General features: G+C 34.6%; 1 protein-coding gene across 2 annotated transcripts; it reads left to right on the top strand.

The window, feature by feature from the left end:
• Nucleotides 1-6,263: 6,263 nt before the first annotated feature.
• Nucleotides 6,264-26,978, top strand: LOC145324760 (uncharacterized). 2 transcript variants are annotated; one of them, XM_080167370.1, is made up of 11 exons: nt 6,264-6,371; nt 7,637-7,695; nt 17,287-17,342; nt 18,640-18,724; nt 20,320-20,398; nt 21,006-21,119; nt 22,288-22,373; nt 22,971-23,067; nt 25,458-25,543; nt 25,984-26,097; nt 26,603-26,978. In XM_080167370.1, the coding sequence occupies exons 1-10, from the start codon at nt 6,277-6,279 to the stop codon at nt 26,076-26,078; spliced, it is 852 nt and encodes a 283-aa protein (XP_080023496.1). In that variant the 5' UTR covers nt 6,264-6,276; the 3' UTR covers nt 26,079-26,097; nt 26,603-26,978. The 2 variants fall into 2 exon arrangements, with proteins under 2 accessions (XP_080023496.1, XP_080023497.1); XM_080167371.1 differs by lacking the exons at nt 25,458-25,543; nt 25,984-26,097; nt 26,603-26,978 and adding an exon at nt 24,878-25,058.
• The last annotated feature ends 336 nt before the right edge of the window (nt 26,979-27,314 follow it).

Raw genomic sequence — 27,314 nt, 5'->3', positions numbered from 1 at the left:
TCTACTCTTCAGGGAATATACCTACTGGTCCTGTGATGGTTTTAATCTATTTTCTGGGGGGTTGGACAATGTTGATACAATTTAGTGCTGAGATAACTTCCAAATAACAATCTATGCTTTACGTGTTATGCTGATAATGTTTAAGACAGTCTAACAAATTGCTGCATCAAAAAAAGCCTTTCATATCATATGCGACTCGATCCATGCATTTTTCTAATTTGCCCTTCATCACCAACAAAGTTTTATGGATGTAATTACTGACAGGGAGGGAGGGAGGGGACATTGGACTGTTTATAACACTAGTACCCAAAGTTTTATAGTCACGATTTCTTATTCGTTGGAACTATTAAAATACATAGCTTGCTAGCAAACTTGAAAAATACACAATATTATTTTAATAATAGTAAAATTGTAGAGGGACAAAGTGACTCAAAAATCACCTATGTGACGTCATAAAAAATGAACTAGATGAGAGGAGTAGTGGAAAAGAGAACTCCTAAAAAAGAGATTGATATAACTCATTTTTATGACGTCACATGGCTGATTTTTGAGTCAATTTGTCTCTCTACATAAAATTCATATTATACTTTACTTACTTACATACTATGATATATTTGGAATTATAAATCTTATAGACTATTCTTCATTGTTTAAAAGAATAAATCTAAAAATGTGAATCCTCTAGGTAAGGGTTCGGCAACCGCAATGCAAATCTAATGATTGGGACTGCAACGTGTTAGGAAAAAAGCAACTTGTAACTGAAATATGTGCAGAAAAGTATAAGGCATTACAGCAGGGATCTAAAGAGATAAGACAATGTCCGATTAATTGATGTACAATGTACATCTCCAATGATCAAATACAAAATTACCTCCTCTGTAGATTAAAATTAGTAGTTGAAACGTTTGAACACTCAACTTACTAAACCAACCAATCAAAATTCAAGATTCTCCAAAGTTCTTAAGCCAACGAATAAGAAAATATCATAATAAAACTTTTGGGACTAGTGTAATAAGCAGTCCATTGTTCCCTCTCCTAGCTCTCTGACTTTATTGGGCTGATATTTGGCTGTTGAATTAGTATTAGGCGGCTGGCTGTTTTATATTTTGGTGGCTGATAAACTTTATTCAGCTGTCATGCCTAAATTGGCCAGCTCTGACTAAGATTATGATAAAAATGTTTTTTTTTAGCTGCGGTTATCACGCTCTTCTTTAGTTTAAGCCAAGAAAAGAATGATGACCAAAAACTTTGGACATTTGATTTAAATTTCATTTAAACTTTTATATTGCAATCTTTTCCATATAAAAGGTTCTCTATCTCTCTTACAAATAATATATCCTGCCAAATTTATTATCATTTGTTTCACCTTTTAAAAATTGGGAAATAGGTAGTAAAATGGTAACGATGCTACTCTATACCTTATTTTGTCTATATGTCCGTACGTTCATTAACATTATTTCCTTATATCTTTATATAAAAGTAACAGGATGTGTGTGTATGTCTGTCTTTTTGGCTGTGTATTATACCGAAGGGTCTTGCTAACCGCTGGACCGATATTCAGTTCTCCTTTACAAAAAAACATAAACATAAACATAAACATATTTATTTGGGCATAAAAATTAAACATAGTCATAAAATTAAAAAAAAAACATAAAAAACACAATTAAATTACTATAACAATAAACAACCTAAATCCTAATCAGTTCTGCCCGGGTAGCCATGAATAGACCACTAAGGATCTGTCTACTTTGCCCAAAATATATTAAACAAATGTAGCATAGGTCCTGGTAAAGTTCATAATTATTTGATTGGAGGGTGTAACACCACCTCCGCTTCATATACCCTTATATATCTCCCAAACGGCCTCTATTAGATTAATATAAAACGACTTATTTTTTTTAATTTATACAATTAAAGATTTGAGAAACCTTTTATTTTCTTGGCTTCTTATTAAATTACTTAGAAATTATATTTTGCTATCACTACACTATGCTTTTAAGTTGTTTGATAAACTTTCATTAATATTTTAACATTTAAGATTGAATCTCTTTAAATTTCTGTTTAAAACATATTTTTCTTCTTTCATGAGAATATGAATTTGTTTAAGAAAAACATTAAATATTTATTTTCATAAACTGGTGAATTTTCCCTACAAGCTTCTTGTGGAACACACCAACACTCCCTCCATATCCGATGACGTTAAAGAGTATAAGTTGGTTAGTTAATTATTTTTAATGGTTATAAAAACAAGAATGACAATATCCATAAAAGCGAGCACTAAAAAGGAAGGACAAACGGATATTAACACTTTTATAGTGCCAGAACTGAATAATCAGAATAAATGTATAAGAGTCGAAGCAAAATTGAAACGAAATTTGTTGAAAAACTGCTTGATACAGGATAATGTTTATGGACATACTTACATTTTTAGGACTTGATTATATAATTGCTTCGCTTATAACATTATACTTTGTTGTCCCAGGAATCAATATACCAAAAATCAGATCAATCGAATGATTACATCAAATTAAAATTTGTTGACAAAAAAGTAAAAAGATCTACATGTTTAAAATGTACGTACGGACATTCTGGTAATGATTATAGAGTTGCCAAGCTTTCTAAATCGTACCTAACTACTAAAGGAATCACCATGCAAAGTTTTTAACAAAAGGACAATTCTTACATGCCTAAATCAACGAAAAAAGCTAGTCGTCGCAGACGGACGGACGTACGGACTAACTCTAATTATAGAAAAGCTTTGCTTTTAAAAGTGGGTACTTTTATTAAATAGTGATTTGTTGTTTCAACACTGTTTGTGCCAAAACTTTTCGGCCAATAATATAGAGGCACTTGGGGTGTTTGATCTCCCCCCCCCCGTTTTTTTTAATTTAAGTTTTGAAAAGAAAAAAATCTACCCTCCCAAAAAATAGTTGTAAACCCTTTACGGACCTATGAGAAGCTATACTGAAAACCATATTGGTTCAGCGAGATCCTTCGGTACATATAGACATCCTCTTACTTTTGATTTTGGATAACTCCTACTTATTATTTTTTTTTCAAAAATAAACCAAGTGGTTGGGGGGGAGGGGGAGCTAATGGTCCACTGGAGTTTTATGGGATCATACTCATAAACTTTGCTATTCCTTTTAATTCATAAAAAGCAAACTAGACATATTTTATGTTTCAAACATTTAAGATGAAAGAGAAATTTTAGTAAAAGATTGTTTTTACAAACAGATTTTTAATAACATGTAAATTTTGCTCATAAAGAAAAGTTTTACTTCTTTTAATGTTTTACTTAAAAAATTGGCTTTGAATTGTTTCTAAAAAGCAAATGTTAGAGTTTTGGAATAAGGTATGTAACCTTTTTAATCCACTGAACAAATAGAGGTATTTTTGTGAATCTTCACTATTATAGGCTATTTTATTTCAAATTTTATTTGATGATTTATTAGGGCCCCCAAACTCCCCAAAATAACAAAGTGCCTTAATGCTGGGGGCGCAGCTGCTATTATTTTCCCAAAGAGTAAAACTTTACAAATACAATACATCATGAGAAAGGACGGACGGACAGACATCTTATTCTAGATTCAGAAAAAAACTTGATATTTATCAAGCTTTCCTGCAAAGTACAACCAATTAGGACCTGTAATTTCGAAACGTATTTCTATATATATTACGTGTGGTTTCACCTCTAGAATCTATGGGTTCTTTTAGTTTTAGAAGGGTCAGAGGGGGGCTATAAAGAAAGCTAATACCATCCCAAGACTTAAATGAAATAACTTAAAAACTTCCCAGATCCAATAAGAAGGTACTTTGTATAATTAAATCATCACTGATAAGAGAGATCTTTTGATACAGCAGACAGGCACAAAGACACCCTGTTACTTTTATAAAAAGGATTTTGTTTATTAATCCTTACTCAAATAAGGTAAAAAAATCACGAAACCTTTTCCCTATAATAAATGTCGTATTTGTTACATGTAAAATTTTCAGGGGTAAATATAAATAATTTGCTCTATGAATTAAAATACATTTTTTAGTTTTAAAAAAAGCAAAAAAACCGTATATTAAAACTACTTTAATTTTTTTCAAGGAAATATATTTGTCTATGTCAGATGATTTGTAATTGTTTTTAGTCTGCTGTTTTAGTCATTTTAAGGAAGAATTTTAGTTAATTTAATATTTTATTTGATCATTTAATCATGTGATTCTCATATGTAGGAATAGTGATAAGAAATTGTAGTTTTCTATGTTATTTTATAAAATATGTTTTATTTAGTATCGTAGCTACTTCATAAATTGAATTTGTCCCCATACTTTACTTTTTATAAGTTTACTTTTAAAATATAGAATACTCTCTGTTTATTACTAACTGCTATATATACTGTTCTATTTTCAATCCGATTGATGTTTGCTTCTATAGCTGCGTTACCTTTCAAACAAGGATGACAACATCCATAAGTAGCGAAGCACAAAAAATCGTAGATGGGAATACGTACAGGTAGATTTATAAGGTTTTTACTAAAATCAAGAATAGATTTATTGGATAAGATAAATATGAAACCTTGTTTTCTGGCCGTCGTGGTTATTTCCTTTAAAGACGGGAAATTTAATTTTGATATCTACAACTGAAAAAATTTTGAAAATCGGACTATAAACACTGAAGATATGGAGAAAAATGTTAAAAATATAAAAAAAAACAGCCTAAAACCTGCTGAAAAGGCAGTCTGGCCGTCATGGTTGTCTTCTTTAAAAGACGGGAAATTTAATTTTGATATCTATAACTGAAAAATTTTTGAAAATCGGACCATACACTGAAGATATGGAAAAAAAATGTGAAAAATATAAAAATAGCCTAAAACCTGCTAAAAAGGCAGTCTGGCCTTCATGATTGTTTCTTTAAACGACAGGAAATTTAATTTTGATATCTGTAACTGAAAAAAATTTGAAAATCGGACCATAAACACTGAAGATATAGAGAAAAATGTGAAAAATATAAAAATAGCCTAAAACCTGCTAAAAATCGGTCCGACCGCAAATGATGTTTTATAGTCAATTGTGCTCCTTAATAATGGGAATGTTGTCAAAAAATTTCAGCATTCTATCTTTTATAGGAGCTGAGTAAATCCCATTTCCCCCATAGCGTTACGGACTGACGGACTGACGGACTGACTGACTGACTGACGGACGGACAAAGTGAATTATAGAGTAGCTTCGCTGCTAAAAAGTTTGTTTGGGAGGGAGATTATATTGTGGCACCAAACGTTTTATAACCTCAATACCTTATTTGTTAGCAAAAAAATCTTTGTTATTTTATCAAATTTTTGTTGGTTATTTACAAACTAGGAGTGTCCAAATTTTTAGTAGCGAAGCTACTCTATAATTCACTATGTCCGTCCGTCAGTCCGTCAGTCCGTCAGTCCGTAACGCTATGGGGGAAATGGGATTTACTCAGCTCCTATAAAAGATAGGATTCTGAAATTTTTTGACAACATTCCCATCATTAAGGAGCACAATTAACTATAAAACATCAATGGCGGTCGGACGGCTTTTTAGCAGGTTTTAGGCTATTTTTTAATTTTGCACATTTTCCTCCATATCTTTGGTGTTTATGGTCCGATTTTCAAAATTTTTTCAGTTAAAGATATCAAAATCAAATTTTCCGTCGTTTGGAGATAACAATAATGACGGTCAGACTGCCTTTTTGCAGGTTTTTGGCTATTTTTATATTTTTTACATTTTCTCCCATATCTTTGGCGTTTATGATCTGATTTTCAAAATTTTTTTAGTTTACATATCAAAATCAAATTTCACATCGTTTGAAGAAAACAACTATGACAGTCAGACTGCCTTTTTGCAGGTTTTTGGCTATTTTATATTTTTTACATTTTCTCCCATATCTTTGGTGTTTTTAGTCCGATTTTCAAAATTTTTTCAGTTAAAAATATCAAAATTAAATTTTCCGTCGTTTGGAGAAAACAATAATGACGGTCAGACTGCCTTTTTGCAGGTTTCTGGCTATTTTTATATTTTTTACATTTTCCCACATATCTTTTGTGTTTTTAGTCCGATTTTCAAAATTTTTTCAGTTAAAGATATCAAAATTAAATTTCACGTTGTTTGAAGAAAACAACCATGACGGTCAGTCCCATCCACAAAATTTTGTGCTTCGCTACTTATGGATGTTGTCATCCTTGTTTTACTAACAAAAGGTATAACTTTGTTACCCTTAAGATTTCTAATTACTTATATAATTTTTTTCAGAAATTAGACATGAAGCAACTTTTATTAATTTGTAGCATATTTGTAAGCTACACAGTAGCTCAACAACATATACAACAATATTTACCTACTGGAGTTGAAAAGAGGTAAGTACATATTTAGTAAATGTATTTATATTAATATATAGTTTATTTGTAAGCTACGCAGTAGCACAACAACATATACAACAATATTTACCTACTGGAGTTGAAAAGAGGTTAGTTCATATTTAGTAAATGTATTTATTTTAATAAATAGTTTATTTGTAAGCTACGCAGTAGCACAACAACATATACAACAATATTTACCTACTGGAGTTGAAAAGAGGTTAGTACATGTTTAGTAAATGTATTTATATTAATATATAGTTTATTTGTAAGCAACACAGTAGCACAACAACATATTCAACAATATTTACCTACTGGAGTTGAAAAGAGGTTAGTATATGTTTAGTAAATGTATTTATATTAATAAATAGTTTATTTGTAAGCTACGCAGTAGCACAACAACATATACAACAATATTTACCTACTGGTGTTGAAAAGAGGTTAGTTCATATTTAGTAGATGTATTATTAAAGGGGGGGTTTTAATGCAACCATCTCGTAATCAGTGAGCAAATGGCACTTAGAATTCGAATTTCCATCTATAATTTTGCATGAGTAATCCTTGGTAGGTCTATTTTCCCTAAATCGAACAAAAAGTTGGAAAAGTAACGGCTAATGGCTGGCGGCTCAGCTATTTTGCCAATTTTTTTATATTTATACTGCAAATTAGTCACGAAACCTCTCTCAACATACTTCTTTTCTACTCCAAAACGCTATCAAACGGTTCTAGACGGTAGCTGTTGGTAATGGAAGTTTTAAAATTGGTTATTGCTATCATTTAACATGAATTAAACCAAAAATATGTTTCAAATAGTCGATTCCTACGTAATTGATGATGGATTTACCCTGAAAATAGGCAAAAAACGGCTGAACGGCTGAGCCGCTAGCCGTTACTTTTCCAACTTTTTGTTCGATTTAGGGAAAATAGACCTACCAAGGATTACTCATGCAAAAGTTCAGATCGAAATTCGAATTCTAAGTGTCATTTGCTCACTGATTACGAGATGGTTGCATTAAAACCCCCCCCCCCCTTTAAATACCTTTATTTTTTAGATTTTTAGAAGATAAAAAAATTGGGGGATATTTTTACCTAAGGGCGATTTCTCTATGGAGAGTGGTGGTACCCTCCCTCAAAATAGTTAACCTTCCTCGGACCTTTGAGAAGCTACATTGTAAAGAAGGACCATATGGGTTCAGCGGTTCCAAGATCCTTCGGTACTTACTGACATCCTGTTGCTTTTTTATATTTTGCATTATTTTTTTTAGTAATGGAGCATTCAATATTACAAATGGTGGCGATTTTCTGGCTCTGCTTCAATACTCAGGTATTGTTCTAGTTAGAAGCGTAGCAAAGCTATTCTATATATAGGATATATCTGTACGTCGTTCCTCTTTCAACAGTTTTCTCTATATACCATTTAGAAATATTTTTTCTTAATTGTTGTTAAATCTAGGTAATTTTATAAAATCTTAAAATTAAAAATGAAATCAAATCTTCTTTTATGATGTTTATCCTTGTTAAAATGAATAGATATAATCAGAAATCTAAAGGGATAAGACAATGGCCAATAAATTGATGATGATGCAAAAATTAGACCTCTTATAGATGTTGTTGTATTGGCTGCTCATAGTCCATATTCGTGTCCAGGTTGTCATCAGTAGGTGGGGGAGGGGAGGCTTATGGAGGGGGCTCTGGAGGGGGGCGTTGAAGAGGAGGGAGGCTGGTGAAACTGGGGTGTGATGATAGGAAGGCAGCTACGAGGGTGGGATTTTGCCAGAGGTCAATGGGATTTAGGTTGGTGGGGTTATTAGGGCAGGAAAAGAGGTGTTGGACTGTTTCAGGGGTAGGATTGTTGGGGCAGGATGGGCAGTTGGGTGAAAGAGAAGCGTTGATGGAATGCAGGTAACTTTGGAGCTTAGGACAATAATTGGATCTTAATTGGGAGAGGATGGTTCTGTAGTGCCTAGGAAGTTGGATCTCAGAGGGGTTGATGTTGGGAGGGGCATGATTAAGGACAGGATTAGGGGGGTAGGAGTTGATGGCTTGGGTAACTGCAGAGGTGTGGAGTCGGGAGATGGTGGATTTGTAATTTGCAGGGAGGAGAGTGTTGTCAGGGGTGAGAAAAGGTTGGAGATTCGGGAGGAACATGGATTGGAGGGTGGATTTCTTGGATCTAGGACCAGGAGGGGTTGTGACATTGGGGAAGGATGGGTGGGAAGGACGGAGGGAGGAGGCCAGGTACTGGGAGCATAAAAGGGAGAGGTGGTTCCGTACTGGTAGGATTTTAGTTTCTTGGTGGAGGTGGCTGATGGGGGATTTTTTGGTGGAACCAGTACAGATGCGGAGGGCTTGGTTTTGGAGGACTTGGAGTTTGTCAATGTTGTTTTTGGAGGTGTTAGGAAACCAGACAGGACAGGCATAGGTGGTGATGGGGCGGAGGAGGGTGTTGTAAGTGGTGAGGAGGGTCTCCTTCTGGTGGCCCCATTTGGTGCCAGCCAGACATTTAAGGATTCTGAGGCGGGAGGAAATTTTAGAGGAAATGGTGGAGACATGGGAACTGAAATTGAAAAAGGTGTCAAAGGTAACTCCAAGGATCTTAGGGGTTTTCTCAAGGGGGAGGATGGAGCCGTTAATTTGGACTTGAGGATGGAGGTTGGATTGGTGCTTACGGTCAGGAGTGAAAAGGGTGACAGTGGATTTGTTGGGGGCGATGGAGAGGCCATTGGTGGAGGCCCAGTCAGCGATTGAGGAGAGGTGGGAGTTGATGGATTCAACTGACTGGGGGATGTCAGGAGAGGAGTGGAAGGAGTTGAGGTCGTCGGCATAGGAGGAGGTGGTGGCAGGGGGGATGTGGGGGGCATCTGCTATGTAGAAGTTGAAAAGGACGGGGGAAATAACAGAGCCTTGGGGGACACCAGTGTGGACAATTCTGGGGGAGGAGTTGGTATTTTGGTAGGAGCAGAAGGCCATTCTGCCACGCAGGTAGCAGGACAGCCATCTGATGATGTTTGGATGGAGGTTTGAAGAGGAGATTTTTTGGAGAAGGAGATGGATTGGGATGCAGTCGAAGGCTTTGGAAAGGTCAATGGAGGCTACGGTTGTGCGGCTGGGGGGGAGGTTTTGGTTGAAACCGTTAGCAATGGAGGTGGAAAGATTAAGGAGTGAGGATGTGGTGGAGTGGAGGGGTTTGAAGCCATGTTGAGAGGGGTGGGTGGAGAGGGATTGTTTAAGGTATGGGAGAAGGAGGCGTTCAAGGACTTTAGCTGCAGGACAGAGGAGGGAGATTGGGCGGTAGGAGGTGGAAAGGTCAGGGGGTTTACCAGGTTTGAGGAGGGCAATAATTTTGGAGAGCTTCCAAATGGCAGGGATATTAGCAGCGGAAATGGAGAGGTTGAAGAGTTTGGTAAGGTAGGAGATGCCATTTGGACCAAGGTGTTTGAGGTGGAGGATGTTGAGGTGATCAGGGCCAAGTGCAGATGAATTTGAGGAATTTTTAATAGCTTCAAGGACAAGGGCAGGTGTGAAAGGTTGGAAATCTCTGTTGAGGCGGTGGCGGTGTCTAATTTTGCGGATAATTTTTCTGGAGAAAGGGTTGGAGGTGTGGCGGGAGACAGAGGTGAATTGTTTGGTGAAGGATTCAGCAATGTGGGCGTGGGAGGTGTGAACTTTGTTGTTGAAGGAAATGGGTTGGTTGGAAGGAGGGGAATTGTTTTTGCCAGAAAGGGATTTGAGGAGGGACCAGAATTTGGAAGGGTTGGTTCTATGGTCGGATTTGGAAAGGGTTTCTTGCCATTTTTTGTTGGAGTGTTGGTTTACTATTGAGGAAATTTGTTCATTGAGGATTTGGATTTGAGGATCATGGGGGTTAATTTCTCTTAAGGAGTCTCTTTGCTGGATAAGGGGCTTAGCAGACTGGGGGAGGGAGGGATTGGAGTTTTTGATGAAGCCAGCAGGGACTGTGTGTTTGGAGGCAGTTTGGAGGATTTGGCAGAAGGTGGCTTCACCTTGGGAGCAGGAGGAGGGTTCAGGAAGATCTTCAAAGAGGGTTTCAGTTTCAAGGGTGAAGGTGTCCCAATCTGCTTTACGGAAGTTGTGGAAAGTTTTGACAGGGCGGGGGTTTCTGTTGATTTCAGGAAGGGAGAGGAGGATGGGGAGATGATCAGAACGGAGGGTGGTGAGGGTGTGCCAGGAAAAGTCAAGGGCAAGGTGGGCAGAGCAAAGGGAAAGGTCGGGGGAGGTGGGTTGGCTGTTGGGGGGGAGGCGGGTGGGGGAGTCCTCGTTGAGGAGGCAGAGGCTGCTCTCATTGAGAGCTTCCAGCAGAGCCTCCCCACGATTCATGGCAGATTGGTCAAGGGTGATGGAGTTCCAGGCAGGGTTGTGGGCATTGAAATCACCGACTAGGATAAGGTCATTTGGGTTGTCAAAGAGGAGGTTAAAGTCAGGGGTGTATTGGGGGGGACAGGAAGAATGTGGAGGAAGGTAAAGGTTGATGATTTGTGTAGGAGAGCCATTGCGGGAAATTTGGATACCATCGATCTCAAGGGGGCCATTGGAAAGGTGATTGAGGTCAAGGTGGGTGAAGGGGATGTCATCGGCAATAAGGAAGGCTATTCCTCCACCAGGTCGGTCTTGACGATCCTTCCTGAGAAAGTTATAGCCAGGGAGGGGTTTGGGATTGGATTTGCTGGAGAGTTTGGTTTCTTGGAGGCAGGTGATGGGGATGTTATGGGTAGAAATAAGGTTGTGGAGTTCATCTTGGGTGGTAAGGAGGCCATTACAATTGAATTGAAGGACAAAAGGTTTACCAGGAGGTTTTCGGGGGGCAGGGGTGGGTGGAGGAGGGGGCGGGGGTGAAGGAGGAGCTGCAGGGGAAGGAGGGGTAGACGGGGAGCTAGGTGATGGGAGGGGTGTAGGGGGAGATAAGTTAGGAGAGGGAGGGGGTGAGGTTGGGGGGGAGCAGGAAGGGCAAAGCCAGAAAGGGGAGTAGTGGGTGGCAGATGGGAGGAGGGAGCATTTAGGGTGGATCCATTGGAGGCAGGAGTTACATTGGAAGGAGCCAGTGGATTTTGTAACACCTAAGGAACAGACTGTACATGGGAATTTAGGACCGCGGGGTTTGGATGGGGGTGTTGGTGGTTGGGGGGAGATAGGTGAAAAGGGAGTTGTTGAGGCAGAAATGCAGGGTGGGCAGGACCAGTTGGAATTGTAATCGGATTTGGATGGAAGGAGGGAACATTTAGGATGAACCCAAAGTTGGCAGGAGTTGCAGAGGAAGGCACCAGTGGAGCGGGTAATATTGCGGGAGCAGGTAGAACAGGGGTATTTGGGGCCAGGATTCGGGTGGATGTCGCCAGAGAGGATGAGGGGAGGAGGGGGAGGGATGTTGGATGTGGTTATGGAGGGTTGGAGTTGAAAGGCCTCCAAGGCCTCCAGAGCTGACAGGGGCTGACTTAAAAGCCTATTAGGCCAGCCCCTTGGTGGAAACCCGGACAGGGTGAATGGTCAAGCAGGTGTGTTTGATGCAGGTTTGCCCGGGGACTTCTTCTCCATCTCCCCGGATAGGACCACTCCGGAAAAGCTTGCATCCTCGGTCCTATAGATTACAATAAGTGGTTGAAACGTTTGGACACTAAACTTGATGAACCACTAAATCAAAATTAAATAAAAGTCTCCAAAGTTGTGGAGCCAGCGAATAAGAAATCGTTATTATAAAACTTTGGGGACTTGTGTGTAATGAACAGCCCAATGTCCCCTCCCTCCGCTAGTTATAATAAAAGACAAATACAACTATACAAATAATGAAATATTATAATACCTAACAAGCACATATCATTTTTGGAAAGTAAATACTTTCTTGAAGCCAATCTTAACGAGGAAGGTATTTTTGGAAAGGGGAAAATGTGCAGAAAACACCTATGTAAATTAGAAAATCCGCAGAAACCATTTTCAAAAGTTATTTGCAAACATTTGCAATGTTAATTTGCAAAATTAATTTCATGCCTTAAATGACATATTTTGAAATAAATGTTCTTATGAAAGTTTTTATCTATGAGTTTAGGACATGTTCAAGACATACATTTTATTTTTAGTGTTAGTTTTTTCGCCCTACGTGTGAAAAAAGGCATTTCTCACATTTTATTATAGAAAATTGCATATAAACACAAAAATAATTTTTTTCTGCAGTAAACATGTTAATTGGTATAAAATCTATCATTTCAAATGCAAAAGTCAGATTCTGAATCCTTTTTAGAGCGAATATATTGCAAAAAGTTACCAGGGCATTTTAGCAAAGTATGAATATTTAAAGAAATAAATACTTTTTATTCTTAATATACATATTATATAAATGAATAAAAAGAGAGAGAAAAAAAACTATAAAACAAGGTATATGTTTTTTTCACTCTATCATTGAATAAAATGCACTTTTAGGTTTGATTATAAGCAACGCATCACATAAAAACTCATTTTTTACAGTTATTAAACAAAATCAATGCAATTCTACAATCAAGGTAGTTTTATAAAGCAGTAATCCTTTTTGTAGCTATATTTTTTGCCAAATTTATTCTTTATTTTTATAAATAAACTTAATTAAAATCTAATGATTTGAGATTTCGTAATAAAGAACTTCATATTTTTACTGTTTAGACATATAAATTTCAAAGAAAAAGATTAAATCCTTTAAGTTTGAATAAAACTTTATTCATTTACATAATAAAAACGTTAAAATCATTAAAGAATCTAAAAAAGAAAAAAATAAGAAATTTTTATAAATATTTTTGTGTCGTCTTTATAAACTCTTTCCGCTTTTATTATTAGACTGATAGAATTTAAAATTATAAATAATACTTGTTGGGCCTATCCTATTATATTTTGTCAGTATCTTAAGGTTTGATACTGCTAAACTGATTGAGTTCTCCATTTTAGGGAAACTTTACATTGGTCCCGGTATGGGTTTAAGCTATTTTACGTTCCCTTCTTAACCCTTCAGAAAACAGAGCCCCTAGAGATAAATAAATTGAAATTATTTTAACCTAAACAGTCGGACCCCTTCCAAAGCTTAACCCTTAACAGTTGGGCCTCTTGCCGCACCTTTATCGGCCAGGGGGAGGGGGGGGGGGCGTTCAATGCCTCCCCCCCCCCTATTATCTCACTTCCTATTAGAGCTAAAAGGCTTAAAATTTTTGTCCATGCCCTCTGTTTGATAATGAATTTCCGACTATAAGTGAGTGAAAGTCAATTTTTGCTTCCTTCGCCCTTTTAATTAATAACCTTTGTTTGTAGGTCCTTTTTTACTAAAAAATTTAAAACAGCTGTCATTTTCTTATTTTATCTTTTTCATACAATGTTTATTTTTATGTAAATTTTATAATAGAAATCTTGTTTTTATCAGGTGGAACTATATTGTATTCAGAGCCATGATCATGGACATCAAAGCTTTTTTATTTGGGTGGGGGAGATAAAAAGACGAAATTCTTTAAAATCCTATTCTATTTGGGGAAGGGAGGGTAAATACTTCCACCAAAATGGTTGTTGGTAAATTTTTTGGTTGGGGGGGGGGGGGATGAGTAAAATAACATTTTTTTCTTCTTAAATATACATGGTGCCTGTGACATCCCCAAATGTGTTTTGGGTGTGTATGTGGGGAGGGGGGTAAACAATAAACACACCCTTGGACATACCTGACAAAACAAAGTATTTTCATTTTTAACCTTTTTAGGGTGTCCCAAAGTAAAAAAAATTATGCATAAATAAGACACAGTTTTAATCAGTAATTAAAGGCCTGTTTTATGTCACTTGGAAACAAAGTAATCAAAAATTAAAAATTCTCAGTACAGAAAAAAAGTTTATCTAACAAGATTTAATACCAAGAAGAATTGGAGAGAGCATACAGACATAGTATACAGTATTGGAGCCATTACAAATAAGCTGCTGAAAAAAATTAAAGGCATTTAATTTTCATAACAATGCTTCGCTACTAAATGAATGACTGTCCCACAAAAAAAACATATTTAATTATTTGGGAATCGTCCTTTTCGTAACATGGCCCCATAAGGGGTGATTCGTCGCATTTTTAAAATGGCTTTTTATAGGTTATTTTAGGCTAGGTTAGGTTATATTTGGTTAGGTGATTTCCCCACAGGGTTAGGTAATTGGCTCCGCAGGGTTAGAGCCCCCCCGCAAGGACTAGAAATAGGAGATAAGCTACTGTTTTAAATACAAAGAATCGCCCTATAAGGTGCGATGTTACGAAAAGGACTACACCCGATTATTTTTATATTACTATGTCACCTCACTTTTTAATAATTCACTATATTTTTCAAAAACCTTTTTTTCACCCTTATAATTAAAAATTTCTTTTGCCCACTGGGAGAAAATATTCTTTTTATTCTTTCTAGGTATATCAAATGGCTGGATTTTTTAATCATTACGACATGCATGTTTAAATATAAAATAGAGACAATGCAGGTTTTTTTAGTAGCGAAGCTACTCTATAATTCACTTTGTCCGTCCGTCCGTCAGTCCGTCCGTCCGTCAGTCCGTCCGTCCGTCAGTCCGTAACGCTATGGGGGAAATTGGATTTACTCAGCTCCTATAAAAGATAGAATGCTGAATTTTTTTGACAACATTCCCATCATTAAGGAGCACAATTAAGTATAAAACATCAATGGCGGTAGGACCGCTTTTTTGCAGGTTTTAGGCTATTTTTGTATTTTTCACATTTTTCTCCATATCTTCAGTGTTTATGGTGCGATTTTCAAAATTTTTTCAGTTATAGATTTATAAATTAAATTTCCAGACGTTTCAAGAAAACATCTATGACGGTTAGACTGCCTTTAAGCAGGTTTTAGGCTATTTTTGTATTTTTCACATTTTTCTCCATATCTTTGCTGTTTATGGTCCAATTTTCAAAAATTTGTTAGTTGTAGTTATCAAAATTAAATTTCCTGTCCTTTAAACAAAACAACTATGAACGTCAGACTGCCTTTCAGCAGGTTTTAGGCTATTTTTGTATTTTTCACATTTTTCTCCATATCTTTGATGTTTATGGTACGATTTCCAAAATTTTTTCAGTTATACATATCAAAATAAAATTTCCTGTTGTTTAAAGAAAACAACCATGACTGTCAGACTTCCTTTTTGCAGGTTTTTGGCTATTTTTATATTTATACATTTTCCCCCATATCTTTGGTGTTTTTGGTCCAATTTTAAAACTTTTTTGGGATATCAGTATCAAAATATTTTTTCCCATTGTTATGAGCATCTTTTATGTGATTTACTTTGACCGTCATCATTTACAAAATAAAACAGAGTTTCGTGTTTATTTTCTCCAATAAATCAATTAATAAATACACTTCAAATCTACTCGTACATATTACCATTAATGATTTTATTTTTTGTGCTTCGCTACTTATGGATGTTGTCATCCTTGTTAATGTACAAAAGTAATTTTATTACAAGAAAAAAAGAGTATCTTTCATTTGAACTAAAAGTAGCTTTTTGTTCATGTTAAAAATCCTTTTTATGTATCTCAGAAAAGAATATTATAAAATACATGCATGCCTGAAAATTAGTTTAAAAAATTCGTATTAAACAGGAAAAAGAAACTAAGTCGTCATTATATTTATTGTTTGTTCTTTTTGGTGTAAGGTTTTTTTTAATGAAACTTTTTTGGATCTCGTTAATTCGATTTCTGCGGATTTTCTGGTTGCCAGAAATAAAATCTACGCATCTTTTTTAGCTAGATGGCATTTGTCTGGTTAAGATTGGTTAAAAAATTCTTTGGTTGGTTAAATTTAATAAGTGTGCAAGACAACTTGTAAATAACTTTTGACAAAGAAACATTTTTGTTAACTTGAGAATCCTCAAAAAAGATGTGAAGTTGTTAACTCTTTTCTCAACTTACAACTTTATTTTTATCATAAATAAAAGAAAATGTAACTTGCTTTTGAATGTTATTTTTAAGATTTTATTGAAAAGTTGAATAATACCTTGTAAAATATTAGTAAGCTATCGATAATAAACAAAATTACCCCATCATGTTGAGAAGTTTAAAACCATCCAATCGCAATTTATCTAAGTGCTGAAAGTTTTTGAGCTAACGAATAAGATAATTTGGTTAGGTATAAAACTCTGGATGCCATTGTAGGTACATACCTATTCCTTTTTTATAGAATTTGCTATTAGTAGTGTGTTATATCATAAAAAGTTTGCTCTTTTAACACTTTTCTTATTACCTTTAAGAGTGCTTTCCCTCAAATCGCTTATCAAGCATTGGATGAAACCCCCACCCCTCCATCTGATTTTAAAAAGATTAAAAATATTAAAATATAGGGGGACTTGGGCACGGATGATTTCCTGAGCCTAACTTCTGCTTGGCGTCTCTAACCCTGCGGTGCCTAAACTTTATCTGCGGTGCTCTAACCCAGCTGGGCTATCTTTGTCCTTTACCCAAATATAACCTAACCTTACTAACTAGACATAAGGTAATAAACAAACAAACTAAAAACCACCTACCCCTTCCTGTAATTTTATTTTCAATATATCAAAATACGTAGTTTAGGTTTCATTGTTCGACAAGGCACTTTTACGGAAATTACCTTTTTTTCTGTTTTGAAGGGCCCAACTTTCAGCATTGTTGTTTATGTAAGGTTTTACATTTGCAATATTTTAAAATGAAAACTTTATTTTAATTTGAAAATAAGATTTGTTAAACATTCATGCTTAAAAATCATGTACAGCATCGCATTACAAACAGTTTTCCACCAATATTTGATTACAATAACATCATAAACATTAATACCAATTTTGTTAGTTCAGGCCTCCAGCCCCTTTAAGCCAACAAAGCTTAATCTTGTGATTTTCCATTTGAATGCTGCCTATGATACGATGCGATAAATAACTATTTCTGTTATAGGAGCCACGATTGAGTTGGTTGAAGTAGATAAGAATGGAAAAATTGACCATTCCAAGGTATAATTGTCTTTTTTTATTGACATCCATAGGTAGCGAAACACAAAAAAGGCATGAATTGACAAACGGAAAATTTGAATTTAGATAGCAGAGTTTTAGTGTTCATAAAAAAAAGAATTTGCGATTACCTATCTTACATAAAAAATCACGATACTACTAAAAAAATATATACATAATATGTCTTTTGACTGACGGAATGAGTAGATTGTATAGTATATAAACACAGGATATTTCTTTAAATTTTTATTGATGGAAGACAAGAGGGGGGGGGGCAAGTTTTGACACATTTGCGTAAACCTGGCACGTAGGTTTTATCTTTGGACTGAGAGGATAGGTTATTAATGATAAAATCATTCTTATGTGATGAATTTCACGAAGTTTTGAGATTTTATTATGAAGAATGATTTTATCATTAATAACTTATCCTCTAAGTCCAAATATAAAGCATAAGTGCCAGGTTTACGCAAATGTGTCAAAACTCCCCCCCACCCTTGTTTCACTATTAAATAGATCATCAGTTCCAATTAAAATGTATAAATTAGAGTTAAAAATATATGTCCTTGCATTTTGAATCCTTGTTTTTTTTGTAATATATCATTATCCATTACCAAAGAGTTACTTACAGTATAATATATAATATGTATTCTAGATAATCACATTTCCTCAACAGCGTTATGGAAAGACTGACGGACAGTTAAAATTAATAATAGAGTAGCTTTGCTACTAAAAATAATTACCTTGGTTAGGTAGGTATGGCTAATAAATTACCTACTGACTTGTTGTTGCCGAATACCTAGCTCTTTTATTCATTAATTTAACAAGATTATTTTTACAATATAATCAGCTTACATACTCATTTGTACTGTTATAGAGTAATTACTGCTCGGAAAACCAGTTTTTGAAGTATAATACTAGGATATTTATTTATAGGACTTGATTATTTAAAGATACCTAAATAAATAATAGTTATTTCTTTCATTGTATTATAAACGGATTTCCGCGGATATAGAATATACAATTATACAGTTTTTTTAGCCCCGAGATGCCGAAGGCACGGGCCAAAAAAACTGGTTTTAATCTTATGATTGTACATTTCTATATTCGTAGAAAACTGGATATAATACGATGCTAGACATAGTTTTTTCGTATGGATGAGAACCGGTTCCTATCCACCGGATTCGAATGAATACGAGAAAATTTATTATACATTTTAAAACCAATACATCAAGATTTATTTCCTGTAAAAATCAACAAAACCTAATAACTAACATTGAAATTAGATAAATTATTTGTTTAGAAACTGATTGAAAATCTGACTGGTAAAATGGAGGTTTCGGGAACCAGGAATGGAGATAAGATCAACATTGTTATGAATTATACAGGTCAATAACAGTCATAGTCATATTTTTCAGGGATCTAAAGGGATAAGACAACGATCGATATATTGTTGTACATCCCGAATGATGATGATACCCATAATTACCCCTTCTATAGATTACAATTAGCGTGGTTGAAATGTTTGGACACTCAACTTACTGAACCAGCCAATCAAATTTCAATAGGGGTCACCAAAGTTGTTAAGCCAACGAATAAGAAACGTTATTAAGACTTTGGGGACTAGTGTAATAAGCAGACCAATGTACCCTTCCTCCCTGATTTGGACCCAAGTCGTCATGAAGTAGGACGAGACTCTTTGTGTACAGCCACTAAGGCCAGTTCAAGCTCCACGTAAAAGCACATTTGACTCTTTATTACCTCACCTTCGTCGACTATGGCAGGTTTCCCAATATTATATCATAAACTAGCGGCTACGCCCCTAGAGGCCTCTAGTGGCACTTTAAATGTTTGGTTTTTAAAAATATTTATACGATACTTTGCAATGTTTCGAAGGAGTGTCTATCAATATTCTACGATACTTTGCAGTGTTACGTAGGAGTCTATATTAGAGAGAATTTTTTTTTGATTTATTATGCTTTCTCTTGGGAGGGTGGTGGTACGGTACCCTCCCCTAAAATAGTTATAAACCTATAAACCGGGAACTATGAGAAGGTACCCTGTTAAGGAGAACCCGATCGGTTCAGCAGTTAGCGAGATCCTTCGGTACAGACACACAAACACACAGACATCCTGTTACTTTAGTATAAGGATTAAGTATGTATCCAAACTAATATGTCCCATATTAAACAACCAAAGGGAAGTTTAGTGAATATATACCGAGAAATTCGAGTTACCACATTGGGACTTGAAATCGAACTTTCACCACCGTAAATAAACGCGTTACCACTGTTTGCAATAATGCTATCAATATAGATACCTACCTATCTTGTTTGACAGATAGTTCAAAATATATTTCATGTTAAAATAATTTCTTTAACCTCTTTGAAAAGATTTATTTTAATAAGATATATTTTCAAGGAAGCCTTTAAAGAAACCTTCAAATTGCGTTTCTTGATATATGAGTAGAAACTAGATTAATTTTCATTAAAGCAGTTGCTCTTAACATTACAAATCAAGTCTTTTCAGTTTTGGTTTTTATTACATTTTAAAGGCAAACCTTTTCTATGAACATGACATGCCGTTATGGGATTCAATCTAAGTATTCACGAAAGTATAATCAAAATCAACTTTCATTCGGAAAAAATAATAAGTTATAGAATAAAAAAGAGAGGGAATATTGTATTGGTACCCAAACTTAAAACTTTAGGTACTTTTTTGGACTTTTGATTAGTTGGTTTCGAACCAGAAATGTCCAAATATTTTAACCAATAATTATAATCTATATAAGGAGAAATCTTGTTTCTCATCATTGGGGTTAGGGTACCGCAGGTGTAGCCCTCCTCCCTTTTTTCAATTTATTTGAAAGTAAGGGGAGAGGTGTTTCAGTGCTCGATAGGCACTTATAGGAATATCACAAGTGATTTCATAAATGGCACAATAAAGTTGTACTAAATGAAACTTGATATGTCAACTTTTTTAGGTGGAAACAGCAAAGGATCATTTTCAGTGAAGGATGCCAAAATCAGCCTGGAAATTTCAACTACAGTCCCAATCTTCAGGTATGTTGTAAGCAGGGATAAGGGATAAATAAGTTAGGAATAAATTGTAATTATAGATCCTTATTCCTGACAAGTTACTGCACTTTTCTTCAAATATCTCTATTTATTTTGCAGAACACTACCTATTCTTAAAAAAATGTACAGTATGTTGCAAAAGCAAAGTATCTGTAAAGTTATTTTTTTTTAAACTTTAAAACAGGATTTGAACTCTAAAATAGAATTAGGCATTTCAGTTGCTTTCATGAGGCACAATGTGGAAATGTGAAGAAAATATTACAGAACCGTCGAAAAGCGCTTTCTTCCGCTTTTCTCGCTGAATTACAATTTTCAATTGTTTGAGACAATCTCATTTTTTTTTTAACACTAGCGGCTACGCCCCTAGCATCTAAGTCCTCTGTATACAAAGGGTTAAGACAAGGCAGAAAAATAGCCTTTATCCATCCTGGGACCTATGGGAACCTTACCTAAAATAGTAAACCCAATTGGTTCAGTAGTTATCGAGATTTTAAGCTATAGACATAAAAGCCTTATTACTTTGTATAATAGTATTAAAGTTCGCCCTAAATTGGCTCTTAACACTTAATACCTATACTTACATATTTTTCAGTGATTACTGGAGGCTAAGCAAAGCCAACCTGGTTATGAACTACAGCCTGGAGGGAGCTGCAGCCACTCTGCCTACCCTGGACATACTCCCGAGATTTGGTTACAGCAGCCAACCGTAAGTTCTTTTTACTTCATTGTATTCCATAAAAATAAATTTGGAACTATAAACAAAATTAAATGAAACAAAAGGCCCTGTAAAATATGAAGTTGTTACAAAATGCCTACAGAATACTGTTTAAGGACATTTTTAGGGTTTCATTAAAGAGATGCTTTGGTTACAATATAATTATCCTCTTTATCTAATTTTTGGAATAATGATTCATAGGACCAAGAGATATAATAATGTAACCAAAGCATCTCTATAATGAAATCCTTAAATTATCCTTAATTAGTATCCTGTATTTACCCAATTTTGTAATAATTTTATATAACATTTTGTTTAGACTTATAAATTGATATTTTGCCAACTAGGTTAGCTCTGTCACTCGACAAGTGTTAGTGTTAGATTGTCTTAACGTCTGCTTTTTAGAGCTTCTCTTTTTATGGATGTTGCCATCCTGTTTTAAATAATAATCTCACCTAATTTTGCATTAATATTTGTCTCTGGTGAAAAATAAAAAAAATGTGTGTTGATGTCTATTTTAATGTCTCTAGTTTGTAATTTGAATCAGAGAATCCAGACATAAAAATTATATTAAACTGTCCATCCACATTGACTAATGTCTCACTAAACTCAGGGATCTTAAGGGATAAGACAATGGACAATAAATTAATGTACAAGCCAAATGATGATACACAAAATTACCCTATCTATAGATAATATTACAATTGGTGGTTTAAACGTTTGGACACTCAATTTAATGAACCAACCAATCCAAATTTGATATAAGTCCCCAAAGTAAACTTGTTGATATAACGAATAACAAAACGTTAATAAAAAGTTGGGGACTGGTGTAATAAACAGACCATTGTCCCCTCCCTGCTAATGTCTCACTAAATTTCTATTTTATTTTATATCAAGATTTCAGTGATTATTGTGGGATTGCAACATATTTCTTGACCGTTTACCTTCCCTCCCCCCCTCCTCCCCTGATTATTAATCTTTAAAAAATATATATTACCACATTTTTATTTAACCTAATTTTATCCACAATAAGCAGGAAAATATTTTTAAACGTTTGTTTATCCAAATGCAAGCACAACATAGCTTTATAAAACTTTCTACATACTGTAAAACACTTAACATCTTAACTGACAGACATATTAAATTGTATTTTTTTAAGTGCTGATATGCAGTGTGGAACTGGTTTCAGTATGTGTGCTCCTAGGCTCTTATCTTGGACTTGTGGTAACAATGTTCTTCAGAAAGGTAACATTAAGTCATATTTTTATCGCTTGGCTGCCTTGTAAAACTGCACATTTCATTGTATTTTTAAAAAGTGAAGCTTTTTCATAATTAGGGTCAGGGTTTCGGATCTGCATTGATTGTATGCGGATCCGGATCCTCAAAATTTGGTCAGTGCGGATCCGGATCCTTGACAATAAAAATAAAATCACCAAATTTTTCAAAAAAATTTTATTCTTTAATTCGAAGTCAAAAATACTTTTAATTTTCAAGTCTGAACCTAAACCTTAAAGATTGGCTCTCATCAAGAGAATGTCTGAGATTTTATATAAATTTAGGTAGATTTTTCCATTTTTTCCGCATTTTTTTGAGTTAAATATCCGGATCCGCATTTTTTTGCGGATCCGGATCCGAAACCCTGATTAGGGTAGGTCTGTCTGTCGGTAATGTTTCAAAAGAAATAAACCTTCGTAATATCTTACAATTGTTGCATATTATCTATCTTTCTATTCTTTATAATGACAATTCAAGTATTAAATTCCATAGTTTTTAGCTTCTCTAGGTAGGTACTTATGGATGTTGTCATCCTTATTTGCAATATAGCTTTTTCTACTATTTTAGTGAATATGACTGATGTGACTGCTGGTACCAAGCTTGCCATCCTCTCATTCCAGGACATGGCTCTCCAACCTTTTGAGAAGGGAGCACAGAAAATCAGGTAAACCTCAAGGAGGGAGGGGACATTGGGCTGTTTATAACACTATTCCAAGCAACGTTTTCTTATTAGTTGGCTTAACAACTTTTGGGATTTTTAAAAAAATGTTGAATGGTTGATTACCTACTTGTGTTGAGTGCCCAAACGTTTCAACAACTAATAGTAATCTACTGAAGGATTAATTTTGTATATCATCATTGGGGATGTACATTAATTTTTCGGCCATTGTCTTATCCCTTTAGATCTCTGGGTTTTGCAAATATCAGTTGTCTGTTAGATGTAAATTACCTCTAACTACCTACATTGGGTATTATTTTGTTGTAATTTAGTGCCCGAATATGAAAAAAAAAACAGCGGTGGGGTATATTGAATAGTAAATTACTCTGGTTTTAAAAAGTTTATACATAGGCGTCCAAGGGGGGGGGTAATGGGCCATTTGGCACCCCCAAACGATTTTGGGGGTGCCGTAGGCACCCCCAAAATTTTGTGAACAATACCCCCCCCAAAAAAAAATTACCCCCTCCTTGGGGGTGCCGTAGGCACCCCCAACGATTTTGGGGGGGATATTTACCCCCCCCAAACCATTTTGGGGGGGGTAATTACCCCCCCCAAAATAAATGTTCTTTAAAAAAATTTTTTTTGGGGGGTATTTACCCCCCCCCAAGTTGAATGTTCTTAAAAAGAAAATTTTACTGTCCAACCAGTTAAAACAGTTGTTAACCATGATAACAAAAAATTTCATAGTTTGATCATGTTTTATTTGCTTGGGCCTTTATAAGGGCTAAAACCATCCCGGGGATCTATGATGTAATTGTAAAGCACTGAAGATTCCATAAAATAGATACCTAACTAAATTAAATATTTCATTAAATAATGAAAAAGAATTTCTATAGGCGATTTCTTTTGGGAGGATGTCAGGGTGTCTCAAAACTAGTTATAAAACTTACCAGGACCTATAAGACGCTTCACTTTAAAGTAAAATCATATTGGTTCATTGGTTAGTGAGTTAATTATTGTATTTTTATGTTCTAAAGAATGAGATACTACTATATATTTGAATAGTAGTGGCGCCCTTAGCATCTAAGAACTCGTGTTTTCTAAAGGGTAAAAAGGGAGGAGAAAAATAGCCTAAAACCACTCAAAGGATTGACCTATAATAGTGTGGAACCATCATGGGATCTATGTGAAGCTTTCCTAAAAAGGAGAACTCAGTATTAAAAGTAATGAAATCTGAAGCTATAGTCAAATAAACCTTACTTACTACTTTATGTTATAAGATAGTACTTATTACCTTAATAGATTAGGTAGGTGCTTTTTTTACATAATTAAATTACCCCCCCCAAAAATTTTACCCCCGGGGTAAATTAGTTTGGGGGGGGTAATTACCCCCCCCCCAACAGATTTGGGGGGAGTATTTACCCCCCCCAACAGACTTTAGGGGGGGTAATTACCCCCCCCAATCAAATTTTACCCCCGGGGTAAAAATTTTGGGGGGGGTAAAAAAAAATTTCGGCGCGCTTCGCGCGCCATTTTACCCCCCCCAAACACGAATTACCCCCCCCCCCTAAAATTTTTTACCCCCCCCAAAAAAAAAAGCTTGGACGCCCCTGAGTTTATACCTACTTTATTTATACTATTTTTTTTTAGATATGGAGCTAACTGGGATTGTGATCCTCTTATTCCTATTTCTGTATGTTCTAGTGTTCTTATCTTATACTATATTTATTTAGATATGGAGCTAACTGGGATTATGATCCTCTTATTCCTATTTCTCCATGGTCTAGTATTCTTATCTTATACTATATTTATTTAGATATGGAGCTAACTGGGATTGTGATCCTCTTATTCCTATTTCTCTATGGTCTAGTATTCTTATCTTATACTATATTTATTTAGATATGGAGCTAACTGGGATTGTGATCCTCTTATTACTATTTCTCTATGGTCTAGTATGCTTATCTTATATTATATTTATTTAGATATGGAGCTAACTGGGATTGTGATCCTCTTATTACTATTTCTCTATGGTCTAGTATGCTTATCTTATATTATATTTATTTAGATATGGAGGTAACTGGGATTGTGATCCTCTTATTACTATTTCTCTATGGCTAGTGTTCTTATCTTACACTATATTTATTTAGATATGAAGCTAACTGGGATTGTGATCCTCTTATTCCTATTTCTCTATGGTCCAGTATTCTTATCTTATACTATATTTATTTAGATATGGAGCTAACTGGGATTGTGATCCTCTTATTCTAATTTCTCTATGGTCTAGTGTTCCTATCTTATATTTATTTAGATATGGAGCTAACTGGGATTGTGATCCTCTTATCTCTATTTCTCTATGGTCTAGTGTTCTTATCTTATACTATACTATATTTATTTAGATATGGAGCTAACTGGGATTGTGATCCTCTTATTCCTATTTCTCTGTGGTCTAGTGTTCTGATCACCCTTGGTCTTGCTTCTATAGGAAAATATTACATAAATTGTCTTAATCTTTATCTAAATACTTTTTGAAAACTGTTTGTTAAAAACAAAATATTACAACATCCATAAAAGCGAAATTAGACTGTAATTTATTAGAATATATGTACCCAGTGTTTAAATTTTAAGCCTGTTTCTTAGAAGCTTTGATTTTTATGTTTTGTTTTGTATAGAATTAGCCTAAAATCTCATCATAACATACACGAACCTTCCCTGAAAATAACATAATATTTTCATAAAAATTTAGAACAAATTTTAAATTAATAAAATAGGTATATAGGTAAGCCATTTGCTACTGCCGAGTTCATTATTATTTAATGCTAAAAAAGTAACTTGCTAGAACAATATTTTTGTTTCATTCAATTTGTTGTTAATGTTACTAAAATAATTAACAAAAAAAGACAAATTATGTAAATTAATGTGCAGTTGTCTGGTCCCTGTCCATGGTTGGAGCAATTCTGGGTCCCTCCAAGTTTGATGATCCCAAGGGACCAGCCCTCATGATTGCACAGACAGATTAGATTGCCGCCACACACAGGAGTGGATTTCACTTTTTTATATAAACTGTTTATCAAATCATTTCATGGGTAGCCGGGGGACCCTGGAAGGGAGGGGACATTAAGCTGTTTATTACACTAGTCCCTAAAGTTTTTTAATAACCTTTTTATATTCGTTGGCTTAACAATTTTGGTGATTTTTATTGAATTTTGATTCATTGGTTCATCAAGTTGAGTGTCGTTTCTACCTTTATTTGTAATCTACAAAAATTGTAATTTTGTTTTATCATCATTGGGGATGTACATCGAGTTAGCTACCATTGTCTTGTCCCTTTAATTTCTTGCTGAGGACAACAAAATCATATCCATTTTTATATTATGCTATAGATAGAAACACAATTTATATTTTTTTTAATTTTATTAATATAATACAATTGTTAAAAACTTAGAGACATTATTCGTGGAGCAACAAACATTCAGAAATTTAGAAAAAATGTACCTACCTTATATAATTATTTTTAAAAAATGAAATCTAATTTTGAACAGGAAATAAATGAAATATAAATAGAAGATAAATAAGTAAATGTAAAGCATCGATCTGATTCTAAATTCAAGAAATTCATATTTTTAATTAAATCAATTAAATTAATTTTTTCTAAGAAATAAAGGGTAGGTATAATTTCAATAATAAGTAACCCTAATAGGTATACTAATTGTAAGTAGCATTTAAAATAAAGAGGACAAAATACATTTTTGGCTTTCATTCAAGTGCCTTTTTTTATAAATTGTAAAGTTTTTTTTCCAAAATAGTGATTTTATATTGTAGTTAATATATATTTATTGAAAAGTGCATATTATTATTATTTTAAATGATTTATCTGTGATTTTATTTGATATAGTAAATAATAAAATTATTAATATAAATTTGTTGTTATATGTTCATTTAAGAAAAATAAAAGAGAGGGGGCACTAGCTATTGCAACCCTATCCACGGGGTGAATAAAGGAGCAAAAGCACTTTCCTAGCAGACGAAAAAGGCCTCAATAAAGGGGCCATGTAGTTGTCTGGGTTATACATCTTTACCTTTTACATTTATTGTTTATTTTAAACACACAAATATAGGTTTTTCTACTTAATAGGTAGTGTATTCTTGAATGTCGTTGTAATTTGGATAAAATCTTTATAAATAATTGTCTTTTCTATTTGATTATAAAATTCACGAAACCTTTCTCATTGTTTTCAGAGTTAGGCACAGAAATT

The sequence above is a fragment of the Acartia tonsa genome, chromosome 7 (assembly GCF_053477335.1).
Source record: "Acartia tonsa isolate MP-2025a chromosome 7, ASM5347733v1, whole genome shotgun sequence".
Lineage (NCBI taxonomy): Eukaryota > Metazoa > Arthropoda > Copepoda > Calanoida > Acartiidae > Acartia > Acartia tonsa.
This window is presented reverse-complemented; position numbering and strand designations above follow the sequence as displayed.

Excerpts from the sequence above, each read along its gene's own strand:
- LOC145324760 (XM_080167370.1), top strand. The coding sequence starts at position 6,277 with ATGAAGCAACTTTTATTAATTTGTAGCATATTTGTAAGCTACACAGTA. Across the intron at positions 6,372-7,636 it reads CCTACTGGAGTTGAAAAGAG|TAATGGAGCATTCAATATTA; the intron begins GTAAGTACATAT and ends TATTTTTTTTAG. Across the intron at positions 17,343-18,639 it reads GAAAAATTGACCATTCCAAG|AAACTGATTGAAAATCTGAC; the intron begins GTATAATTGTCT and ends TTATTTGTTTAG.